This window comes from Manacus candei, unplaced genomic scaffold (genome assembly GCF_025592945.1).
Source record: "Manacus candei isolate 608988 ecotype Guabito, Panama unplaced genomic scaffold, ASM2559294v1 h1tg000049l, whole genome shotgun sequence".
NCBI classification, from domain to species: domain Eukaryota; kingdom Metazoa; phylum Chordata; class Aves; order Passeriformes; family Pipridae; genus Manacus; species Manacus candei.
The window spans coordinates 32,691,093-32,713,778 of NW_026138097.1; the positions used below are offsets into that span (position 1 = coordinate 32,691,093).

General features: G+C 36.6%; 1 protein-coding gene across 13 annotated transcripts in view; it reads right to left on the reverse strand.

The window, feature by feature from the left end:
* Positions 1-22,686, reverse strand: part of COBL (cordon-bleu WH2 repeat protein) — a 199,713-nt gene that overhangs the window by 70,843 nt on the left and 106,184 nt on the right. For 10 of the 13 annotated variants that reach the window (XM_051798962.1, XM_051798956.1, XM_051798957.1 and 7 more), the window contains one exon: positions 708-902. The exons of 2 other annotated variants lie outside the window; for them this stretch is intronic. In XM_051798962.1, the coding sequence (XP_051654922.1) occupies positions 708-902 (195 nt within the window). The remainder of the gene's footprint in view (positions 1-707; positions 903-22,686) is intronic. One more of the 13 variants, XM_051798959.1, reaches the window with a different exon arrangement.

Below are 22,686 nucleotides of genomic sequence, written 5' to 3' on the forward strand. Positions count from 1 at the left end.
TTGCTGGTGGAATCAGACTTAATGTGCTTGCACATGTTTAGTAACATACATACCTGAGTGTCACTATAAAAGCAAGAGCAATTTCATTTTCCCTTCGCTCTTATTCTTTTCAAAGACTTAGGTCCTCAGAAAGGTTTCCCCCCATTTTTGTTTCATTCTCAGTAACTGTACTGCAGAACAGTGACCTTTTATAAAAGCAAAACCAGAGCACTGCTTTAAAAGGTCACACAGCGCAACTCAGAAAACAGAGCAGATACTCTGGTATCCCATGACAGCACCGGCACAGGGACACAAGGCGACAGCCTGACAAGTATCTGGACAAAGTAGTATGCTGAAGGTTTTTGTCACTCAGTAGAACTGTCACCCGTTCTCCAGGAATGCCCTTGTCAATAAGGATACTTAGTCACCTTATACAGTTTCCAGCTTTTCTGCCTTACTTTTTCTTCACCCTCTTTCTTTTAGTTAATGCCTCACAAAACGTTTCTGATTCAGAAGGATTCTTGATGTGGGAAAAAGCTTGGGGCAGTCTCAATAATGCTCAGTAAATACGTACAAAACTCCAAGATTTTTGATAATTTTATTTTGTAAGATCAAATTTTGGTCAGCTGTAGTTAGTGGCTAGCCAAAGTATCTGTGAATGGCTTTAGATCTCATGATGGTACCCAGCACATCAGACAAAGAAGCCCATTCAGTGGTGTCACTGTTACCTGTGCCACTGTCTTTTCTTGACCTCTCACCTCCACGTTTGGCAACACTGGTGTCACAACTGGTGGAGGAGGTGCTCTGCGCTTTTTCACTTCTGGGTTTGCTGTCATTCCCGAGATGTTACCAAGGGACAGTGATGGACCCAGGCTACTGGAACGAGAATTCACCGAAGGGGAATTTGGTGCTGTGGAAAAACCCTGTAAATGGATTAACATCTTGGATTAACATCACTCTTTAAAAACAATGGGAAAGAAAGAAGAAAAACAAGACACATCTGGTTACCGTTTAAACAATTATATGAATAATCATGTATGTACCTCTGCCAAACCTGCTGAATTGCAAACTGTAACTTTTGGAACTTCTAAAGGTCAAGTGGAACAAAGCTTACAGGCAGTATTAATAATACAGGAGGCATGATAAGCACCTACTGTGGTTTAACAGTAGTATTGATGGGAACACTACTGCTGCTTGCTATTTAAAATATAAACTTCATCAAGAGACATAATTACAGTTATACAAATACATTTGCAGGTGCATTTAAATTACAAGTATTACACATTTCTGGAAGCAAGATTTACTCTTAAATGAGAACGTTGTATTAATAAAATGCTGTCAGTATCCCAGGCTTGTCTATTTTATTAACAATCTGTCTGATTTACCTTAGTCTTCACTGCAGATTTACACAAGAGATATTCTGCTACCAGTGAACTATTTCCAATTTACATGCAGAATCAAGCATAATCACTTACAATATACTAAAAACAACGATTTAACTTGGTGAAAAGAAATCCTACTGACAGCCACTACTCTGGATTTTAAGAGGCCCAGATGAAAGAAGAAGCAGAAAACTTTTTAAATAATTCCTTAATGTTAAAAATTACTTTAGTTCTCATTGAAAACTTAATAAAATCAATGAAAAAAGTTTAATTGATTTCAGATCAAGGTCTCAATGCATTATTATATTAATGCACAAACAAAAATATATGCAGTCATATAGTACTAAATCTACAAATATGAAAGACTAGTACATATGATTTCTTGAAAATGTGTATTTTGATTTTAGCTTTGACTCTTAAAATTCAATACAATTGTTTTTAACTCTGCTAATAAAAATCATGCAAAAACTTTTCCCTCAAAATCTGAGTCACCTTTTTCTGTTCTTAATTAAGAAAACCTTTCATATTAAATTGAAGATTTTACTGTTTAATAAGTTATGAGACTGTAACTTCTTCCCAGAAATATCTTCCATGGAATCACCACTGATACCACTTCATCATGACCTGGAGTAGAATAGCTGTTCTGGAAACAGACTGATGAGAATGGTTGATATAGCTGTTCTTATCATAACAGAACATGCTACCACACTTGCAAAACTCACCCACCAAGGACATAAAGCCTCCTGGTGGAATTTTGTCTAAACCCACAGAATATGTACTGGCAGGAAATAATGGCTACCACAAATGCTGTAATTTTTGAATAATAAATAAACAATAATTATTTAAAAAGTAGTTCTTTGAACCTCTCCAATCTGGAAAGTGATGGAAAATGTTTTGCCTCAATTATATACCTCCCTCATCATTGTGGTGGATATCTGGATATCTCTAGGAGTGCAACTTGCAGTGAATTTAATTTGTGACATAGCATGATAATTCCTTTCTACAAATACGAAGTGCAAGCTTAGGTAAAATTCAAATTCAATTTGAGCTTGCTTAGAGGCAGCAAGCTCAAAACCACAATTTTAGGACTGTTGAAGCATAAAGAGCTAAAAAAATAGAGCAAGGAATAAAGACGTATCTAATACAGGCTCCTGACTGCCTGGTAAAGTTCCATGTAGATTCCTGTGAAAGCAACTGAAATGCAAATTGATTTGTGTCTTGTCTTGCATTTACTTACCATGTAATAACCATCACTGACTTAGGACACTTTTGTTAAATTTTATGTTGCACACTGCACAGTACCTTTCATCTTGGAATAGTATGTTTAGCACAAACAGAGCATGTTACCTGACTAGAGTTTTACTGAAGGATTAAAGCAGTACTGGCCACAATACTTTTTCATCACCAATTTCTCTGAACTGAATGGCATCAATAGCATCTTTTCCGTTCTAGCAAATGAAGAAAAAAGCTCAAAGTGGAAGGTGGGGTTTAAAACTTTAATGTTATAAAGAAATACAGTCTTTTCTTGGCCCTATATCTTGGGCAGTGGAAAAAATAATGATCTCATCTGTAAATCACAAGTTTTAAGTCATTCTCAGTGCATATTGTATCTGGTTTTATCAAATAAAATTTGTTTACTCCTACAGAAATGACAGCATTCACAGGGTGAAAGATGAAGTAGTCTCCTCTTTCCACACATTTATAAAACAACTGAACAAAAGAATTTCAAAGTGCATTCTACAGGTATGCTTCAGTGACTGTATTAATTCTTTGCTTTTCCTTGCTGGATAAAAAAGGTTAAGGAATTTTTGGTAAGAGATAAAGATGCATACAAGTAATAAAAACTCCCTAAGACTTCCCTAGTACCACTACAAATACAGGGTGCTGGTAAAATTAATATCCTACTCAATTCTATCTCAAGGTCTTGTGGTTGAAGAGCTACTAGAATCCTTTTCCAGGCAACAGATCATTGTAAAGGAATACAGTGATGAACAACCAAGCATTTTAAAGCTGGCTGGGGTTTTTTTAAGCTTGGATTTCCTAAGAGAAGATACAGGGGAAAAAAAATTTAATACTTACATGACACTATAAATAGTTTAAAATAAAAAGACTTTAATGAAAGAAAAAAACCACTTTGGAAATTCATCTATGCTTTCTTTTCCAAGTGCAGTCTTTACATCAAGCCCATTATTCCCTTGCTAAACATTTCAAGAATGTTCATGTAAAGACACTTCCCCTAAAATAAAAATCCACCATGGCTTCCAGGGGAATGGAATGACAATAATTTCAAAATAGTTTTGGAAGCCCTCTCATTCAGCAATAAGAGCTTTGTCTAACTGAAGGCAGACCTTCAAGCTCTCCCATGTGTGTAGTCCTTTTCACCAGCTTTAAGAGAAAAAAAAAACCTTAGACACAAAACACTGACACAAGTGGTTTTGGCATGGCTCATCTTTTGTTGTTAAACTAATCTAGATAGACAATACCTAACCTAGATTTTATATTTTATGTTGTGCTAGATGCAGTGCAGTTTCTTTCCAAATCATGGGATTTTGGAAGTTTGGTTTTCAGGTAGTTTAGCAAGGCAACTATTAAGAGCATGCAATATTAATCAAGGAAAATTTCAGGGACTTGATATGTACATGCCAAATACTCCAACCATCTCTCATTTCTTGTTTTTCTAATTTCTTATCAGAAAACCAATTGAATTACTCAAATTACAGCAGTGTAAGTGAGGAAAGCCAACCTCAAGAATTGCAGCCAATGTTGCTGGCTAAAAAAGTCAGCCCTTATCCTCCGTTTCATTTGACAAACAGGTTAGCATGTGTTCTACTCAGAATCCAAACAAGTTCATCAAATCTGTGTGTTTGGTAACAAAACCAAACAAACAAAAAAAGAGGAAAAGGAAAAGATAAATAAATTCATGAAAAGGAAATTAATGGAAATTAATTATATAAAAAGCTTTTAAAATGTCGCCCAATTTGTACAATCACAGTCTTTGGTAGACCACTAGTATTAGAGTATTTAGCTAGCATTTTAGATAGTAATTAACTAACGCAAACTAGCAAGAAAAAGAAACAGTTCTGTTTTTTATTTTTCCTGAATTAAGTCAAAGCAAACCCAGTACAAAACTACATACACCAGCATAGGTCAGCAGTCAGGTTAGACTCCAGTTCAGCAAGGGTCTGGAATATGTACTGAAACATAACCATGGACCAGAGTCCATTTCGATTCCATGAAGTAGATATCAAAAAGAGGCAAGAAACAGCTGCAGTACCTACTTATGGTGTCCTCAGGTTTTATCACTGTTTCATGCTAAACTTGCCAGCTAGTTTTTTTCCCCTCATTAAATTTCTGAAATCTAAGGAATGTTCTTTTTTGTTCTAATGTACAAGATGTTTTCTTTGGGGTTAAGCACAGTTTAATTCTAGGATTTTTTTCTACTAGCTCTTCTAATTGAAATTTAGGTTTCAAAGACTTTTTTGAAGGGTAAAGAAGGACTGTTAAAAACACAGAAGTATCAAGGCTCAGAGTAAGCTGGTGAGGTAGGTATACCAGTCCCATTTTCAAAAGACACCGAGCAGTCAGCTTTTTACAAGACTACCAAAGTCCATAGCCTGCTGAACACATGACAGATTAAGTGCCTAAAGCAGAGGCCATTCTGTGTTCCAAGGTCATCACCTAGAATGAAATTATAAAACATCTTTTTCAAACTACTCCCTTTTCAAGAATAAACAGAAGTTCCGATATCTTTCTGATACTTCTGAAAATTTTAATGTCATATTAATAAATGTAAGATTAATCTATTAAAATATGACCGTACTGCTGTGAGAATTCCATTTTACAAAAACAGACGTGCACAGAAATGGAAGTCAGCTTATGTTTGTTTTCAAAAGATATCTCTCAAATATAAAGCCCTGTTGTTAGCATTTCCTTGATTTTCTGATGACACTAAGTGGTATTTAAAGGTCAGCAAGGAAGAGACTGCAGATTGCCTGTGAGAGTGATTTGACTTCCCGTTCCCTGTTCACACCGGTCAATAAAAATTTTTCAAAATGTCAAGTTCTTTTCTTGTGAGGTTCCTACAGCCAGGCCTTTCTTCCGCAGCTCTTTGCCAAAACTCACATATTTGAACTCCCAGTCTTGTTATGCAATTTCCTTCTCAGAAGTTTTTAAATCAAAAGTAATCAATTGAGCTGTTTTTAAGCACTCAAAGTACCAGATGTATCAGCAAAAAGTAAGGTGTTTATTTTTTCCAAAACAGAGACAAAAAATAAAACTATCATAAAGGATATAATTTTTTTGCAAGTGTACCATGGGTAAATATGAAAGGTAAGAATTAGAGCAGGCAAACAAATCTATCTACTCAGTGGGAGCAAGAATATTTATGTCTCTTGGACATTTAAACTCCATTAATGCAAACTCTGGCCATTTAAAACATCAGATAGGTTATGTCAGACCTACTGCACCAACTGAACTCAGAGGCTGCTTTCCTTAATGTGATACTGATATTACTTATACTAGCATTAGATTTGACAATACTGAAACTGAATTAATTCAAGCTCCTGCTTCGAAACTAAAGTGTAATACTGCAGTCATGAGATTGCTGGGAGATATAGTTAAAAAACCCCAACAAAATAAAACAAAAGTTTGTGACTACTCAGATTTTCCTTTCTAACCAGTCACACTGAATATAGTTTGTTTTTTGTACTCCCTGAAGTACTTGTGCTGAATGTCTGCCGTCAGAAGGAAAAAAAATGTTAACCTTTTCCTGCTCTAAACTAAAAAAAAAAATAAAATACATATATATATATATATATATATATACATTTTTATGCAATTTACTTTATGTTGCTTTATTATCTCATTCCATTCTGGTATTCGAAGGAAATTATCTGGTTACACATCACATTAGTAAAAGATAAGCAACTATTCCATTTCCTCAACAGTAACTTACACAGGCAGTTTTGTGTTGACTTTATGTGTCTGGCAAGTAGGTTTTCAAGTTTTTACTGTAAAAGTTTTGAGTTATACTTTGAAGTCCGTACAACTACAGTGCTACCTTATTCTTGTATTAATCTATTATAGCATCTAGATAGCAGTTCCAGATCTTGTGGTCAGAGTACATTTGGTAGACACCAGAACTTACACAGCCAGAATCAGAAATGTCTGAGAACGTTCTGTCTCCTGTGTCGCTGCCAGTTCTCTCTCAGTGTGGCTGACCACATTCCTCCTATTTTAGTACAAAGTTTGTCGATCAGAAATCCTAGCAGTGCCAGGGGCAAGGAGGTCACCTCCTTTACAAAGTCATCGACTTTATCTCCCAGCACTCAAGCAGTATGACTAATCTGTCACTGCAGAGGTTACTGAAATTTTCCTATGACACAGGTCCACGCCATCTGCAATTATGCTATTTTTCTTCTTAACTATCCTTATCATTAAATTTTTTTCCTTGTACCTTAACTACAATTTCCCTTCCTAGAAGTCTATCTGATTACTTCTTGTCTTCACTTAGGCAAGCTCATGCGATAAAAAGTGTCTCTACAGCTAAGAGTACAACCTTGGTTTCCAGCTCCAACTGATTTATGTTCACTCCACAACTCCTCTGGTATCCAACCTTGTTTCCAGTAGAAAAGGTGAAAGAACAACCACCCAAGGAAAGAAACTACAAAAATGGAAGCCTCCAGGAAAAAAGTTTTCTGAAACATACCAAGGGCTTTAGATTCACTGTGAATTTCTCAGTAGGGAACACATGTGGTATTAACTCTGGCCCTGTGCACTACAGTGAGGACAAAGAGGGTGCCCAACTAGAGAAAGCTTCCAAAAACCTTTTTTAGTTTTTGCTATACTTCTTGTGTATAGTATATATAAAAAAAGTGAAGCAATATCCAAAACTCATTTTCCATTTGGAAATCAGATGGATACTGAACGAATACAGCAAAAATCCAGAGTAAGCCGATTACTTTTCTTATGAACTGTCAAATATTTTATTTTGAAGTTTAGGTATATAAACTTTTTACTCAGATCATTAGTAGATTAGAAAACATGGGTTGGGAATACATTATTTAAGCTAAACATAAACATGTCTATAAATTCTTGCAACTGTGAAGAATCAGAAGCAGGAAGACCAGCTGTAGCTGCTATTATCAGTACCTACTAATACTACCTCCCTCAGTATTCTGCAAGTCTGAGATCACAACTTTAATCTGAGTTCTCCAAGAATGAATAAAGTACCATGGCACATATAAAACAGTGGAATACAAACCTATGAATTCAACAATGTATATATAATAATCAAGCAACTCAGAGATTGTCAAATCACTTACATGTTTTCAACATTTTAGGACAGATAGGATTCTTCAATGCTTTGAGAATTGAAGTTTTTAAATCACCTTTGGTGACTTAAAATTCGATGTATTTCCTCCAAATAAATTCTCCTGTTTCCTGTTTCACTCTTCAGATTTTCTCACTCATGAAGAGTCAGACTACTCTTCATGCTTAAAAAACTCTTTGTCTATTACTGCTACTCAAATACACTCATGTCAATCTGAAGAAGTCATAATATCAAGAGAAACGGATGCAGCATTTTTTTCCACTGCAGCAGTACATGCAGAAAAGGGAAGACAAGCTAACGGGATTTACACTGTATGTTTGTATCACCTCTTCTGTTTAAGTGACAGCGTGTTTAAAACAAATTGATATTTTTTAAAGAAAGCAGCATCCCAACAGAAGTAGCAAAAAATAAGCTTTCTTGGCAGAAGAGGGTAGCCATGTCTCAAGAACTCAGAAGCTGGGAGCAGGCAGAATGCTGCCTAATACTAATGGGAAGACCCAAATGTTTGGAAAACCAATCACTGTTTGGAAGACACACATGTAGATCATTTGTGTCATCACCTATCAGTCTGGACACTGAACTCACTGAAATAACCAGCAAGCATGCATCCTGTGGACCTCGTGAATCACAGCTGAGTAACTTGTTAAAAAGAAAAGAAACACATCTTCTTTGATTCAGAGCTGTCACTGAATAATAAGTCACTCTCAACTCAATGCAGTGAAAATACACTTGCTGCAAACCTTTCTGTTGAGGACCAAGAATCAGAATGGGAACGATTTCAGAAGTGGAAAAATATGTACAGCGACTGAAAGGACTTTATGATGCAGACTTCATAGTTATTATGTATATACACTTTGTATGTTTCTCCAGAATTTTCTAAACAAATGTGATCAGCAAAGCAAGTAAGTGTATGTCCAAAATGCAAACCTCAGCTCATAACCACACATGCCAACTATTTTCCACTTAATATTCCACTTTTCACCAGATTCTCAAATTATAGAAATACAGCTAAAAATCTTCGAAACATGAAATTATTGGGAGATACTTCAACATTGGTATAAACCCAATGACATCCATGAAATAGCCACAAGCTTCAGTACGCATCCAATACAGGTATCTTTTTAAGTGGATATACTAAACCCAGCATGTTTTTAAAAAACACAAGCAACTCCAGTCCCTTAAAACACCACTTTACAGTAACAGACATATCATAGAGAAATCACAGACATATATGCACAAGCTTCTCAAACATGCCAACTTCCTTCATGCCCTTATTGTGCTATGCACCTGATACCATCAGGCAATATGACAGCACACTAAGCATGTGGGTTCTTTTTTAACTTTCTGGATGTGTGACGCATTTTGAATACCCCTAAAATGTAAATATTCTTGCTTCTGTTTTGGATATGTAAAGTCTAGAGAGAGAAACCCATCATTAACATAGTACAGAAAACATTTCTGGATCAAATGCTATTTGGTAGTTTAAATGAAGCGTTGCTACCTGTCACTCAGGTAGAGGGTAGGAGTGCAGGTCGCAGGTACAATCTGAAGTGAATTCCAAAGTCAAGCTGTACTGCAGGTGACAGTCTGGGATGCTGCCAGATGCTTAAAATAAGATTTGTTTGCATTCCATACAAGTGTAAAATGATTTATCTTGACTTTCAGAAGTGTGCGGACAACTTTGTGCCTCATTCGAGAGAATGTTCTCCTTTTTTTTTTCTTTTCCTTCTTTTTTTAATATTGTTTTGGGAAACCACCAGAATCAATTTATATCTAAAACGCACTCTCTTGGGGCTGATTTACATCTTTCTGGTTAGACTGCTTAAAACTTATCTTCCCCAAAGTCCAATACTTTTTGTCAAAACACACTGTCAAAATGTGTCAGCCTATAAAAAAAGACCATATTTTGAAAATCGATTTTTCATAACTGTCAAAAATACAAATATGTAAAGCTACTATGGGAAGAAATATTAAATTCAAAAGATTCCCAAAAAGGAACAGCTAACGAAAGACAGACAGTCAGCAAATTCAGCTACTCATCACATTTTTTTTGATAGTTACATGCTTGTAACAAGAGATCTGCAGGGAGTATGGTGAATCATAAAAGGAAATCATGAAAAATACTACAAGTTTCTTTCTGGATATTTGTCCAAGTGGAACAAAAGCAGACGTGAAAGAAGTAGGAAAGAACACAGGAAGTGAGGACAGAAACAAAAACACAGTGAGAAATGAAGTGAACATGTTCACCAGATTAGACCAGAGAGTAAGTCCCTGAAGAAATTCAAAGACAAAAGTCTGGAAAAGGAGAGAAGCATAGCTAAAAGAACAGGACTTCAGTGAATGTGATGGTAAGATTACTGGCTTATATCCTGGGGAAGGAACAATGAACTAAGGAGACTGTGCAGGACAGAAACAATATTCTGCAAGAAAACTCCATGACTGCCCATATATTAGGCCAGAAAGATGGTGATGTTCATGGTTACTCATCATGAAAACAGTGAGAAGTCACATGAACAGAACTCAAACTGGGAAAGATTTAGTACTGAAGGAAAAGGGGATTGATATATAGAGTTTTGAATGTGTAATATACATTTCTGTGGTAGGGACTTAATGCATATTAAGATATGGAATGAGGCAGAATAGAAGAAAATAACCAAAGAAACATTTTAAAAGCTACTGAGAGAGGTCTAAAAGCCAGTGACAGATCTCATTGGAAAAACATATTTTAAAGAAACCCAAAGAAGAAAGAATTACAGAGGAAAATTCACATGGACTCCAAAATTCAATTCAATCCCAGTATAGAAAGAAGACAGAAAAATATTAAGCCAGAAGGAAAACAAGGAAAGAACACTTGGTCTTTAAAGGCCATTAGCAGATCTAGTGAGAGCAATCTTGGAAGATTGAGGATGGAAAAAGCCAAATTTTTGCAAGTCTGAAAAAGTTGGTTTCTCCTTTCACTTAGACTTTTGCACTATGTGAAAATAGATTATCTCAATCAAATAGTGTTGAATAACCAAGCCAAAAATAAAAATCTGTCTTTATTAATGGTCTGGCAATAGACTTCAGGAAACGGAGTTCAAAAGGTCAAAGACTGACAACAGGAAAAAAAGACATTTTTCCACTGGTGTTAAGCATTCATCAATCATAAATAACCACAAAAAGGATCAGAGGTCTTGAGCAAAATGAATTCATCACTGCAATACGAGTTTATTTTCTCTAGGATTACTAATTATTTTAAATCAATTGGTTCATGGAAGACAGGAGTTGTTACATTTGCAATATACGTCCTTCTGAAATTCAAAATATTTTAAAAACTACCAAAGAGGAAAGTCTTCTCAGCAAATTCTTTTAACATAGAGAAACTATCAAACCACTAGAGTTGATCACCTTCAACATATTTTCATTGTAGATATGCCAATTTATACTGGAGGAGGAGATGGAAACTTTGCTTAAAACATACAATTTTCAAAATATCTTCTCTAATGTCTGCACAGCCAATTTTTATGGTGACCAGAATTATGAATGGAATAGTTCCTGGCATGAGTTTTTTGGGTGTGTATTTGTTTGGTTTTGAAGAAATAATTTCTGGTTTTTACTGAAAGTATTTTTATTCCAGTTAAATTGAAAACTGTTTTCTCCACCTTTAATGAAAGTGTTGTCCTTACTCAAGTTTTCCAGAGACAAAAAACACTAATGATCAATCCTCATACTCTTTCAGTGTCTGATGAAATTCTGACACATATGACTTTTGGACTCTGAAAATTTCTACTTATTTTAGCTGTTGATGAACGGAGAAAATCTACTGAAATTCAAAGGTAAATTTTCACCAAGATCTTCAGAACTTCTCTAAAGTCAAAGGAGTTGCTCTGATTTACTCAAGTTCAGGGATCTGGTTTCTAACTCCAATCCCTATAATCCAATTCTGACACAAATACTTTGTTAATTCAGAATGCAGTTGTGCAACTTTTCCTTTTGAAGTATATGGTGACTGTGGGTGTTTAGCTAGAGGGAGACAAACACAATCATCCAACTGTCAAAGTAAATTTTAACTAAGGAAGTTTTACACTTTGCAATGATAAAATACTGCCAAAGACATTACTGAAAAACAACATAACCTCTGAAGACTTTAAAACTTAAATTAGAAAAACAAATCAGCTTTTGAACTCTGAAATTAGTGCAAATCTTATAATAAATCCTAATTACAGAGTCACTAAGAGGATTCTAGCAATGTGAACCAGAAATCAGCAGCTAGGAATTTTACTGTTTCAATTGGCTCTTTCAGATGTCTGGGTGTGCTCATGTGTGTGTACATAATGCCTCTGTGTACATATGTGTACCTACATACAAACACAGATAGCTACACATGCACAGTTTATCACTTCAATTAGCTCTTTCCGATATCTGCATGTGTGTTTGTGCCTGTGTGCACATATACTATACACTGAGTACAATATGCTGAGTCTGAAATCCTAAGGGATGGCCTAAGCAAGCTCCCAAACTATCTGAGAATAGAGAATTTCTGACTCCAAATAAGAGCACTGGAGCAGACCAACCCTTTAAGTAGATATGACAGCTTTCTGCAGAAAACAAAACAAAAGACAAACTCATATTGTACTTACAGCTTGATGTTTGGGCACTGATACCAAGAAACTATTTTGAATTATAACAGCTGAATATTTAGCCCCAGATCAACCTCAGTGGTCAGGAGTACACAGGTGAAGAGAAGGAGTCAGGAGGACAGGGTGAAGGGGTGAAGAGAAGGTTTAAGACAATACTCTCCTGCTGGACAATGAGTAGAGCACATTCAGGTGTCATACAACCCACCTGTTTCATAATACCTACAGATCAATACTGCAGAAATTAAGCTTAGCTCATTAAAGGAGATGAACAATTTTAATAGAAAAATACATATGCTAATACTTTGAAGAAGTCACAACCGAATTAAATTCAGGATCTGAATCTTGCAAGACCATGAAATTCAGATCCAAGCTTCCTCTCCACCCTGGAGGATTTTCCAAAGACTATCCTCTTTGGAGCATAATCTATACCCTGATCATGCTGACAAAAATCAAGCAAGCTCTTTAACTGGGTGCAGAGGAACAGGTTGAGAATGAAGAGGCAGACCCTCCCTCTGAATTTTATTTAGAAGATGGGGTGGTCTAGACAAAGTTAGAGTTAAAAGGATAATAACAACGATCACAATAGGAAAAAAGTTAAAGGACAAGGATGTTAGAAGCATTACTTCAAAGAAAATTCAGAAGTGAGAATATAGGATACTGCAAAGTGACTGAAGTACAGCTGTGCTGTAGACCAAGTTAGTTCAGCCTTTTCCCACTTCGTGTATACATATATTCATAATTTTGTCTTCCTTTGCAGTATACTATAGCCTGCTAAGTTTCTCCAAGTCTAAATTTTAAGTAGTATACCTTAGGACACCAGAGCTTGACTTGTGAATATTTATTATTCCCAAGAAACTAATTTTCCCACTGTGAATAGCCTTGTTTCCTTTGTGAATTTAGTGTGAAGTACTAAGAAAGCACAGCTCTCTAATCTATTTATTTCTGCTGACTGGAGTACTCAAATTCACTGGAGTGCACTCCTGACTGTTCAGCTGCAGCAGAAACCTTTCAAACCCCGTCCCAAATTTAACTGAACCAGAAGTTAAAAACCTATGGAAGTAGGTACAACATATACCTACACTTGGACTTAACTGGCACAATTACAGCTTAAACAGGGCAAGCAGTGCTGAGAATTCAGGTCACTTCTGGGTATGTACTGCTTCAGATAACAAAGAAAAACCTGCTTTTTGCAACGAATTATTGGTTGGTGAAAGCCACTCCCTTCCTTTGCCACTTTTTACAATTCATCTTCTACAAGATTTAACATGTTTACTTTGGGGTTTTCTCCTTCTCCAGTGAGAAAATGCTCTATAAATCAAGTAATTTCAAGGGGTCTATTTGCATCACCTGTCCATCAAAAAGGAACAAAGGTCTTATATTTGCAGAGGTGACAGTGAAAGTGTCAGAAGATCTTTGTACATGCAAAAGAGAATCAAAAGTAGCACAAAGAAGAACAATTTTAAAATTGACTACTGCAGATAGTGGCTAGCAACTCACAAAAGACATGGTCCAAAGCCAGTTAAAAAGAGCAGGAATTTTTCCACTGGCTCTAGTGAGTTCTGCATCAACTTTCCAATGGTTACTCTAACTGTATGATGCCAAAAGACAGTAATACTCTAAACTATGCTGCCACTGTCATTTCTCCAGGAAATCTTTTTCTTCAGTATACTTTCAAGCTCAATGAAAATCCTAACAATGCCAGCACAGAAAGCATAGCTCTGATTTTTTAAACATAAAATTGGGCTACAGATATCCATACTTTAATCTGTTAAAGAAACAAAGAAAGTAAAGGACCTCCAAAAAACCACTTGTGAACTGGACCACAACAAATAGGCAAGGAGTTGTTTTAGAAGCCTGATTAAAACACAGATTAAAAATGAAAATCCAAAGAACCTAATGCATGATCAGATACCCTACACTGAAATATAGCCTAGTTTTCTAACTATTTGGCAAGGGTTTAAAAAACCAAAACATATGATGTTAAACAGCATATGAACACGAAAAGACCCTACACTACTTTCACCCTTTACATGATGCTTTCTTTTGATGTAATATTCAGGCACAGGAAATTAAAAGTAGAACACTATATTAAATTCACAATCCAAAGTAATAATACTAAGAAGTCTCAAAGTGTTGCCTTTCCATAGATGGAGGATAAAGAATTGTTTGTTTTTTTTTCTTAATTCAATCAGGTTACACAGAATATATTCTCCCAACCCCCTTTTATTCTCCCCCCTTTTGGGCGAGGGGGGAGGAACATGTCACAGCTTTGGATAGGCAAGTTGCTTTTAATTAAATACTAATTAATAACTTTGACGGACTTGTGCAATTGCCAGTATTTTTAGTTGATATTGTCTTTCTGACCTGTAACCCTTAAACTAGAACAAGGACCTTGTTTAACATTTGTTAAATTTAGACAGCACCACTATCCACTATTACCCCCTCCCACTGCTGCTGCACTAATCTCCCATGCCAGCTGCTCAAATGTTTACATTTGAAGGGCTTTCTCTGTTTGTGCAGAAACAGTCTCTGCACAGTATCTCTCATCTCTACATTTGCCAGAATCAAGGCAAGAAAAGCCTCCCTTCTGGAATTCCTGATTAATAAATAGTCTTAAATGTTTCTTCTTCCCTTCCCCCTTCTGTCAAATCCATTGCCAATAGGCTTTTACAACGCAAACCTCCCCAGTCTACTTTACTGGTCTGACTTGTCCTATGCAAACAACTGTAAATCAGAACAAACTCCATTTAGAGTCAATGCAATCTCCGTGCTGAAACTGGGAGAGACTGAAATCTAGCTGAGTACCTGAGCATTTGCTGCGATGGAAAGGATAAAATGTTACAATCAGAGGAGAGGGGTGTGGGGAACCTAACACTAACAACATAAATCTATTGGTAATCTCTCCATCTCGTTATGTCACTTTACTTCAGAGACTGCCCACACAGCTCATGACCCACACATTGGTCGCACCTGGCTCACACCAGGTCACTGAGTGAACCAGCAAAACACTTAAACAGGTGCTTGGAATGGCACTGAAAAAGTCAACGGGGCCAAGACGTACAACTACAAACCTATTTAAGAGCTCTGCAAGGCTATGTCTTACTACTTGCCTTGATCTGCTTTCTCTTCTGGCCTCCCAGTTGACCACTTACAAAACCAGAAATACTTTCCTGATTTTGCCGGAGTATTTTGAAATTTGCTTAAAAGTGTGACATTGAAAAAAAAAAAAGGAACTGACTGACCGTATTACTACCTCATACTATTGTAAAAGCCTTTAAAAAGACTGACTGCTATTTGCCACACTTTCCCCTCTTCAGCTTGCATCCCAAAATGCTGCTGAGAATTCAAATGGTATTAAATACTGCAAAGTAAGAGAAAAAGAAACATCTGAAAGTATTTGTAACCCTTCCTGCTAAACTCAAAGGGGAAGATCAGTATTGCAGATGCATGTGAAAGACTAATAAAACCTAACAATAGTTGCCTATTAAAAAAAAAGAAAGAATGTGAAACAGCTATATAGACTACAGGCATTAGAGGGCTCTTTTTGTGGCAATGAACAACTGAGCAGCCCACACAATACCCAGTACTATACAGTCTTTGCATGATACATACAACTCTTTGAGTCAAAGGAAGACCGCTAAGGGCCACTAAGCCTCATGTAGGTTTGACTTTGCATGACAAAACTAAGCCATAAAGTTCACTTAGGAAAACTTCCCCATCAAAGTAAAATGCATTGTGTCCTGTCAGCAAATGCTGTTTTGCAAATCCTCCCTCACCTGCCATAAGATATTATTGAGACATATGGTTTCACACGCTACCAAGCAGCTCAGTTTTGCCAACGAACAAATATGTGTGGAAATCATGAGATCATCTAATTAAAAGAAATGTTATTGTATGCCACTACTTTTAATGAAATTGAGTCTTCACTGTCCACAGAAGTGGCTGGAAAGAAACCAAATCCCATTAGTGTTCATGCCCCAGAAATTGTTTGCAAAAGAAAAGAAATTATACCTGAATTGGTGTTGAAAATTTTTACTGTATCTAAAATCTACATATGCTAATAGAATATTTTAGACTAATATAATGAATCTGGGATTACATGAGATTCAGATTATGCCACTACAAACACAGGCTTTACTGTCTAAAAAAAATATCCATTGTATATTAGAAATATGGAATCGATGACATACAATTAGGCATTTCTGATTTCGTCTAGTAAAGGGCACTGGATAAATACACACTAATCCTTTCACTACCATTGAACAAGTAGTTACCACTGGAAAGCTTCACAAGACATATTCTGGATATCTGTCATTGAATCAAAAAGAAATGTACTTTGCAGTGGAATGAGTAATTCCCTTACACGTTCCCAGACCATCCCAAACTTAAACAAAAAACATATTTTATGTACACAGAATTATCTGAAAGACTGTTTTGAGGAACTGCATTTCTGCTTATCCAATTGCAGAAAAGCCCGATCCTGTGATAAACTTTTCTTTAAAGGTGGTATTTTCCCAACTGCTGCATGCTTGCTAGTTACACTAAGAACAATATTTTGAATGCATTATGACTGAATATGAATTACATGGCTATTATAGACTATTAAGGGGTTGTAGTAATATTAAATACTAAGAAAGCAAAGCATGAGTGGTTGAGGTGTCACTAGAAAAATCTCAAATGGAATTTAAGTTTGTCTTTGGGTATTTTTTAATGTGCTTTTATTAATGCAAATTAAAAGCCATTGGTCTTATTAGCTGCTGCTTTATTCTATTTTTTTTTTCAGTGAGTTAACTTCAGACCTTTTCAGTGAAATCAGTAACAAAAGATGAATCAGATATAAAAGGATTTGGGTGGTTAAGGGTGTGTCACCAGGTCTTAATTAAACATCCGAGGGAGATATCTGAGCCAACTTACGCCAGACTGACTGGGTACATCCACAATATAGAGAATGATGCTGTGCAGCCCAGGTCTCAAAGCCTAACTTAGCATGTTCCTGTTAGGTTGTGCCTCCCTAAATCACATTGGCTTTCGCTTTCCCATCAATAAGCCTGACACATATTCCTCTGATGCGCTTACTTCCATTTTGATGCCTGAATTCTGCTTCTGGGCATGCTGTGGAAAACTGTGGAGAAACTATGCTTCTAACCTCCTGCCTAAACTCCACCAGGTTCCATAAAACTTGCAAATCTCTTCATCCTTGTCAGCCAAGGGGCTTGATCCAATAGGTGTGCTACAGGAGCAACTGGGTTCCACAGAAACGTAACTGCTCGAGAAGGAGCTATAGTATTTACCTCTTGTCCTGTCCAAAGCCCTGCCCCAAGTTCAGTGATTCAGTAAGAATATGGTAAATCTAGATCCAAAAACTTTGTCCAGTTGAAAAAAAACTTTTCCCTCTTGTGAGGAGAGCGAGATTATTCTCTGTTCAAGGACATGAACATGAGTTTAGCTAAAGAGACTGAGATTAGGGCATTCATCTGAGCAAGGAGCCATTTGGCTCCTCCAGTTCTAGCTTCAGTGACTACTTATTTGCTGGATGGAACATCTGCTTAGCATAAAACACAGAAAAACATCTCTGGCGCTGGCACTGGAACCCAGAGCTGCCACCACAGTTCATTACTGGTCTGAATACTTAAGCTTGCTCTTGCTCTCTCTTTCTGAGTCACTGAATATTTGGATATTTTTACAAAAGGGTGCTTCCCACATGAAGAATACCTCGCAGCTTTGTTCCAGGCAGTCTCCAGCCCAGCAAGTATTTTGGTTTTTTTTGCAGAGAAGGAAATAGTTCTCTGATGCTGATATCTCTAAAGGCAGAGAAGACAACTTAGTTCTCTCACATTTTGTATAGCAGTGGTAGGTGGCAAGTTTCTAGAGTAAAAGCTTTAAATACCTAAATTTAACAGCTGAATTAAGGTTTCAGTCTTGAGCAGAGGCAAGTAACAGACAGAGATGGGTAGAGTTTAACAAGTAACTCCGGCTGTACAGATTTCAGTGGCTTCAAAATTTGGAAAAGCTGACTCTTGGCTGCTTAGATTCAGTATCCAGACGCCCACACTGCCAGGTATTTAAAACAGGCACTACCAGTCAGAGTTGTTCCCAATTCCTTTTGTAGATATGACCCTACTCAAGCCCATTCAATTCGACTTGGTCCATTTCTTTATGTGCATCTCAGAATGTTTCTTGAGAATATTTCCTTCAAGATGTGCTGCTAAAACCACTGCAGGAACTGAAGTTTACGAGTTGTCTTTAAAAAAGCAACAAGTTGAATGCAATGTGTTGTGATGATTTTACTCTTAACCGCGCAGTTCTAAGTAAAGATACAGGTTCTGGTAACCAATGACTACCTGGTAATATTTTTGTAAAAAATAAAACCTTCATGGTTGCAAAAAGAAAAAGTTTAGAAATGTGACTTATGTGACTTCTACAAACCTCACGCTCAGAAGCCAAATGGAGGGAAGTCCATCCTTGATGATTTGTTTTCAGATCTCATGATCTTAAGCCACTTTTGTGTGGTGAGGGCAAGAGCTGACAAGTGATTTTTGAATACATGAAACTGGCAAGCACAAGCTACGCAGCACAGACAGAACAGGGGTCAGCCGACATGTCTCTTCACCAGATACTGTTTTTAATAGCTTATAACTTCACCATGCTTTAACCATGGATGCTGAGGCTTTCCATTCCAGGTGTCTGCCTTGGGCTATTTTTTTTTGGTTTTGTTGAGCCGGAGTAGTTCAGCTGGTTCTGAGATGATGGTTTTTTTTTTGCAATAACTCCAAGGACCTTTTCTTTGAAGAGGTCTAGTAACACCACACTTTGGAGCAAAAACTTGGAAGTCTGGTGGCATGCAGCCATTGTTTCAAGCTCTTGCCGACTGCTATCATACAGTATAAGAAAAATCTAAAGATACTATATTATGTAAAACTGTCTATGATTCACATGAATGAAGACAGTTAACATCCACAAAAGGAGGTAGATACAGCTGCATCTCTTTAGCAGTCATAATCTGGCTGAAAGGCACCTCTATGGTCTGCTTAATCTATCCCTCTGTTCTGAGACAGAATCAAGTATGTGTAGCTCATCCTCTAGAAAATTTTGTAGGTTTACAGGTGATAATAAGGATGTCATGGTCACTTTAATAACCTGCTCCCCTGTGAGACCTCCGTACAGTCAAATTTTTCTCCCTCTAGTATCCAAGTTAAATTTCCATTGCTAAATATAAAGCACACTGCTTCCTGCCCTGCACTTAGTAGACAAGGAGAAACAAAGTTGATCATTGTCATCTTTGCTACCTACTGGAATTCTCTCAATGCAAACCACAATCCAGTTGGCTTGAGCAAACCTTTTGTCTTACCAAGGCGAGTTAATAGTTTGGGGTTTTTTTCCCCAGAGTATCACAGGATATCAAAATGAATCTAACTACCACAATGGTAAACCTTGTCCTGAGATACCTGGAATTTAATAAATCTCTTTTTCTTCTAATCATATGAACAGCTGCACAAATGAAAACATTTATAGCTATATCGTCCCTAGAGTCATCCTCTGGCATCTAACTACTGGCTTACAGGCATCCTGTAGCAAAAGACTGGGGAGAACAGACCAGACTGGGGAGAACAGACCTGTCTGCTGGAGACTCTCCATACTGTTTGGTGAGTTTTGTGTTTCGCAAATAAAAACGCACGAAGCAAAATTGTTTCAAGGTCAGATCACTATCTACATCTTTGACAGTGTAGATAGATATCTCTAACTGTACTAAATGCAACATAACTATCCCAAGATTTGATCCTGCTAATACCAAATAAAGACATCCCAAGCACTGTCAGGAGACCAAGAAGAAAGAACGTGAAACCAGGAATTTAAAGCAAATATAACTCTCAGATGCAAGGAAATATTAAAAGTGGATGGCTGTTGACTTCCATTTAGATGACATGGGCAGTATTCTCATTCCTATTGACCTTAACAGTACCTGCCCATGTGCCATGAAGTCCTTCACAGTAAAGGGTATCAGCAGATCACCTGGGACCTGACATGGTTGAAGAGAAATCACCTTTGCATAATTGTACTTGATCCTTCTTTCCAACCATTCTTAACTGAGAAAATGTATCATGAATGGTGTAACTCCTGCCATAAAGGAGGATGTAAAAGTTAGACTACAGTTAGAGTACAAAGCTTGGAAAAGGTAAGTCATATATGTTTTAAAAGCCTTTAAAAGGAAAAGAGTTTTTGTCATCATTTAAGAAGTGATTGCCAAGATTACTAATGCACCAGAAGTTTTGATGACTTTTTTCAAACATTAGCAAACTTGTTCAAACTTTTCTTCTGGAGCATGATTTTGCAATTATACAGGTAATATGAAATAAAAAAAAAAAAACCACACATACCCTAAATGTATCTGATAACTGTTTGGTATTTAAAATTTTATGTTTTTTTTTTCCCCCCGGTACTTTTGCCTATGGACATATATAATCATAGCATGGCAGATTCATTGAGCAGAGAACTACTGAACTATCTGCTTCATTTAATGAATTGAGCCTGTTATAGGTAACAACTACATTCAGTCATACACTGAAGACTAAGTGTTTTAAAAACGGTCCTGATGAAAGTCCTCTGCACTGCTGAAGCCCTGTTTGAACTAGAGAAACCTTGTGTGATAAGACTTTGTGCTGAAGTTTCAAATCCTCTGATAAGTATTCCTGGCTGTACTTCTAAATATTTTTTTTCCCAAGATGATTTATTACATAAACAAAGTCCACACCAGAACTACAGATCGTTCAGCCCTTGAGATGTGTTTTTTTCCACTCTCAATTTACGAAAACACAGAGGCCCAAAAATAAAAACAGCTAATTGTAGTACTGCGTTCCAAATGCCAGATTTCAACTATTTATTTGAGGACAGTGACACCAAGTGGCAGAGACGACTCAAGTTCTTTTTTTCCCCTCCAGTTTTTCTTAACTGCAGCTCCTTCGGCACAGAAAAAGCAGAATACAGTTAACTGTGCTGCAACTTCCAACTGCTTTATTTGTTTGTTGTATTTATACCCCCATGTATTTAAATAGCACTTGATTTTTGAGAAGTTGACCTCAATATAAAACTCATCTGCTTGGCACAAAACTGATGATTTTTTTCCCATATTAAGGAAAAGATTTCTTCTTTATTTACACTATGCTGTTGGATTTCATGTCCTTTACTGATGTGTGGTATAATGAACTGCTGCACTTTGAGGATTTTCATGGCAAAGCCTTCTCCTACATTTCTACAAGTTCTCCCTAAGATGTTAAAACATTCTTGTTTTTCCACCTTATTTTTGTTGAATAAACATAAAGGGTCTCTTACTTTTTATCCATTTATTCAATTCCTTCATATTGCCCAGTTTAAAAAAAAAACAAAACAGAACCCCAAATCAATACCCTGAATAGAATTATTATTTTTTCTACATTTCAGTGCACATCACCACCACATATTAGTGAGAAAAAGGTAGTACTTCACGAGTTACCTATTTTGTTATAGGCAGGAAAAATTTTCCTGATACAGTCAGTGTATCTCCTGGCACTATGCTGAAAGCAATAGCAAAATACTTTCCTTTCAGAAATAAAACCGAAACTGGCATTGGTTACCCACATAGCAAATGCAAAATACTTTCAGATGACCCAAAACAGTAATTGAAAGGAGACCTGAGGTAACTGCAGAAGAGGAAGCCTCTACTGGATGACATTTTGCCAAGAGTCCTACCTTAGCGCAATGAAATTTCTATATAATGATCTCTAAATGTGTATTTCATATATATAGTTATGTAAGGTACCACTTATTTGGAATAAGAATACTCAGTTACACTGAAGAGATGAGATATCCTTTGAGCAAACAAATTACTCTGAATGATCAAGGGTCTCAAAGTCTAGCCCATAAGGAACTCCTAAGCTGAATTTTTAAAAGTTTGAAGTTCTTTCACTGGTGTTTCCACTTGAATTTTATCTTAATACAAGTTATCTATGCCAAGGTTACAGTATTTTAGAATTTTTCACCTAAGGCATCACAATTGTTGACCTTTTTCTTGGAGCCCATCTAGCATCTTAAAAGGACAGATCTCCTGCGCTGCTGAGTGGATCTGTTAGACTTCTTTTATATACCTTCTATGAGCTTGAACAGAATTGTACCAAATTCAATGGAACTATGTCAACACAGTCATTTAAGTATGTGCTTATGTCTTAGCAGGATCAGTGCTCCGACAAATACAGGTGTGAAAGACATAAACACTGAACGAGGGTCTACGCTGCTTTTGAAGATTAATTGCTCTTAAGAAGACAGGGGAAGAAATTAAATCCCTGACATGTTCATGTAACTGAATAAAAAGAAAACATTTTCATCTCTTCAAGTGCCCTTTGCT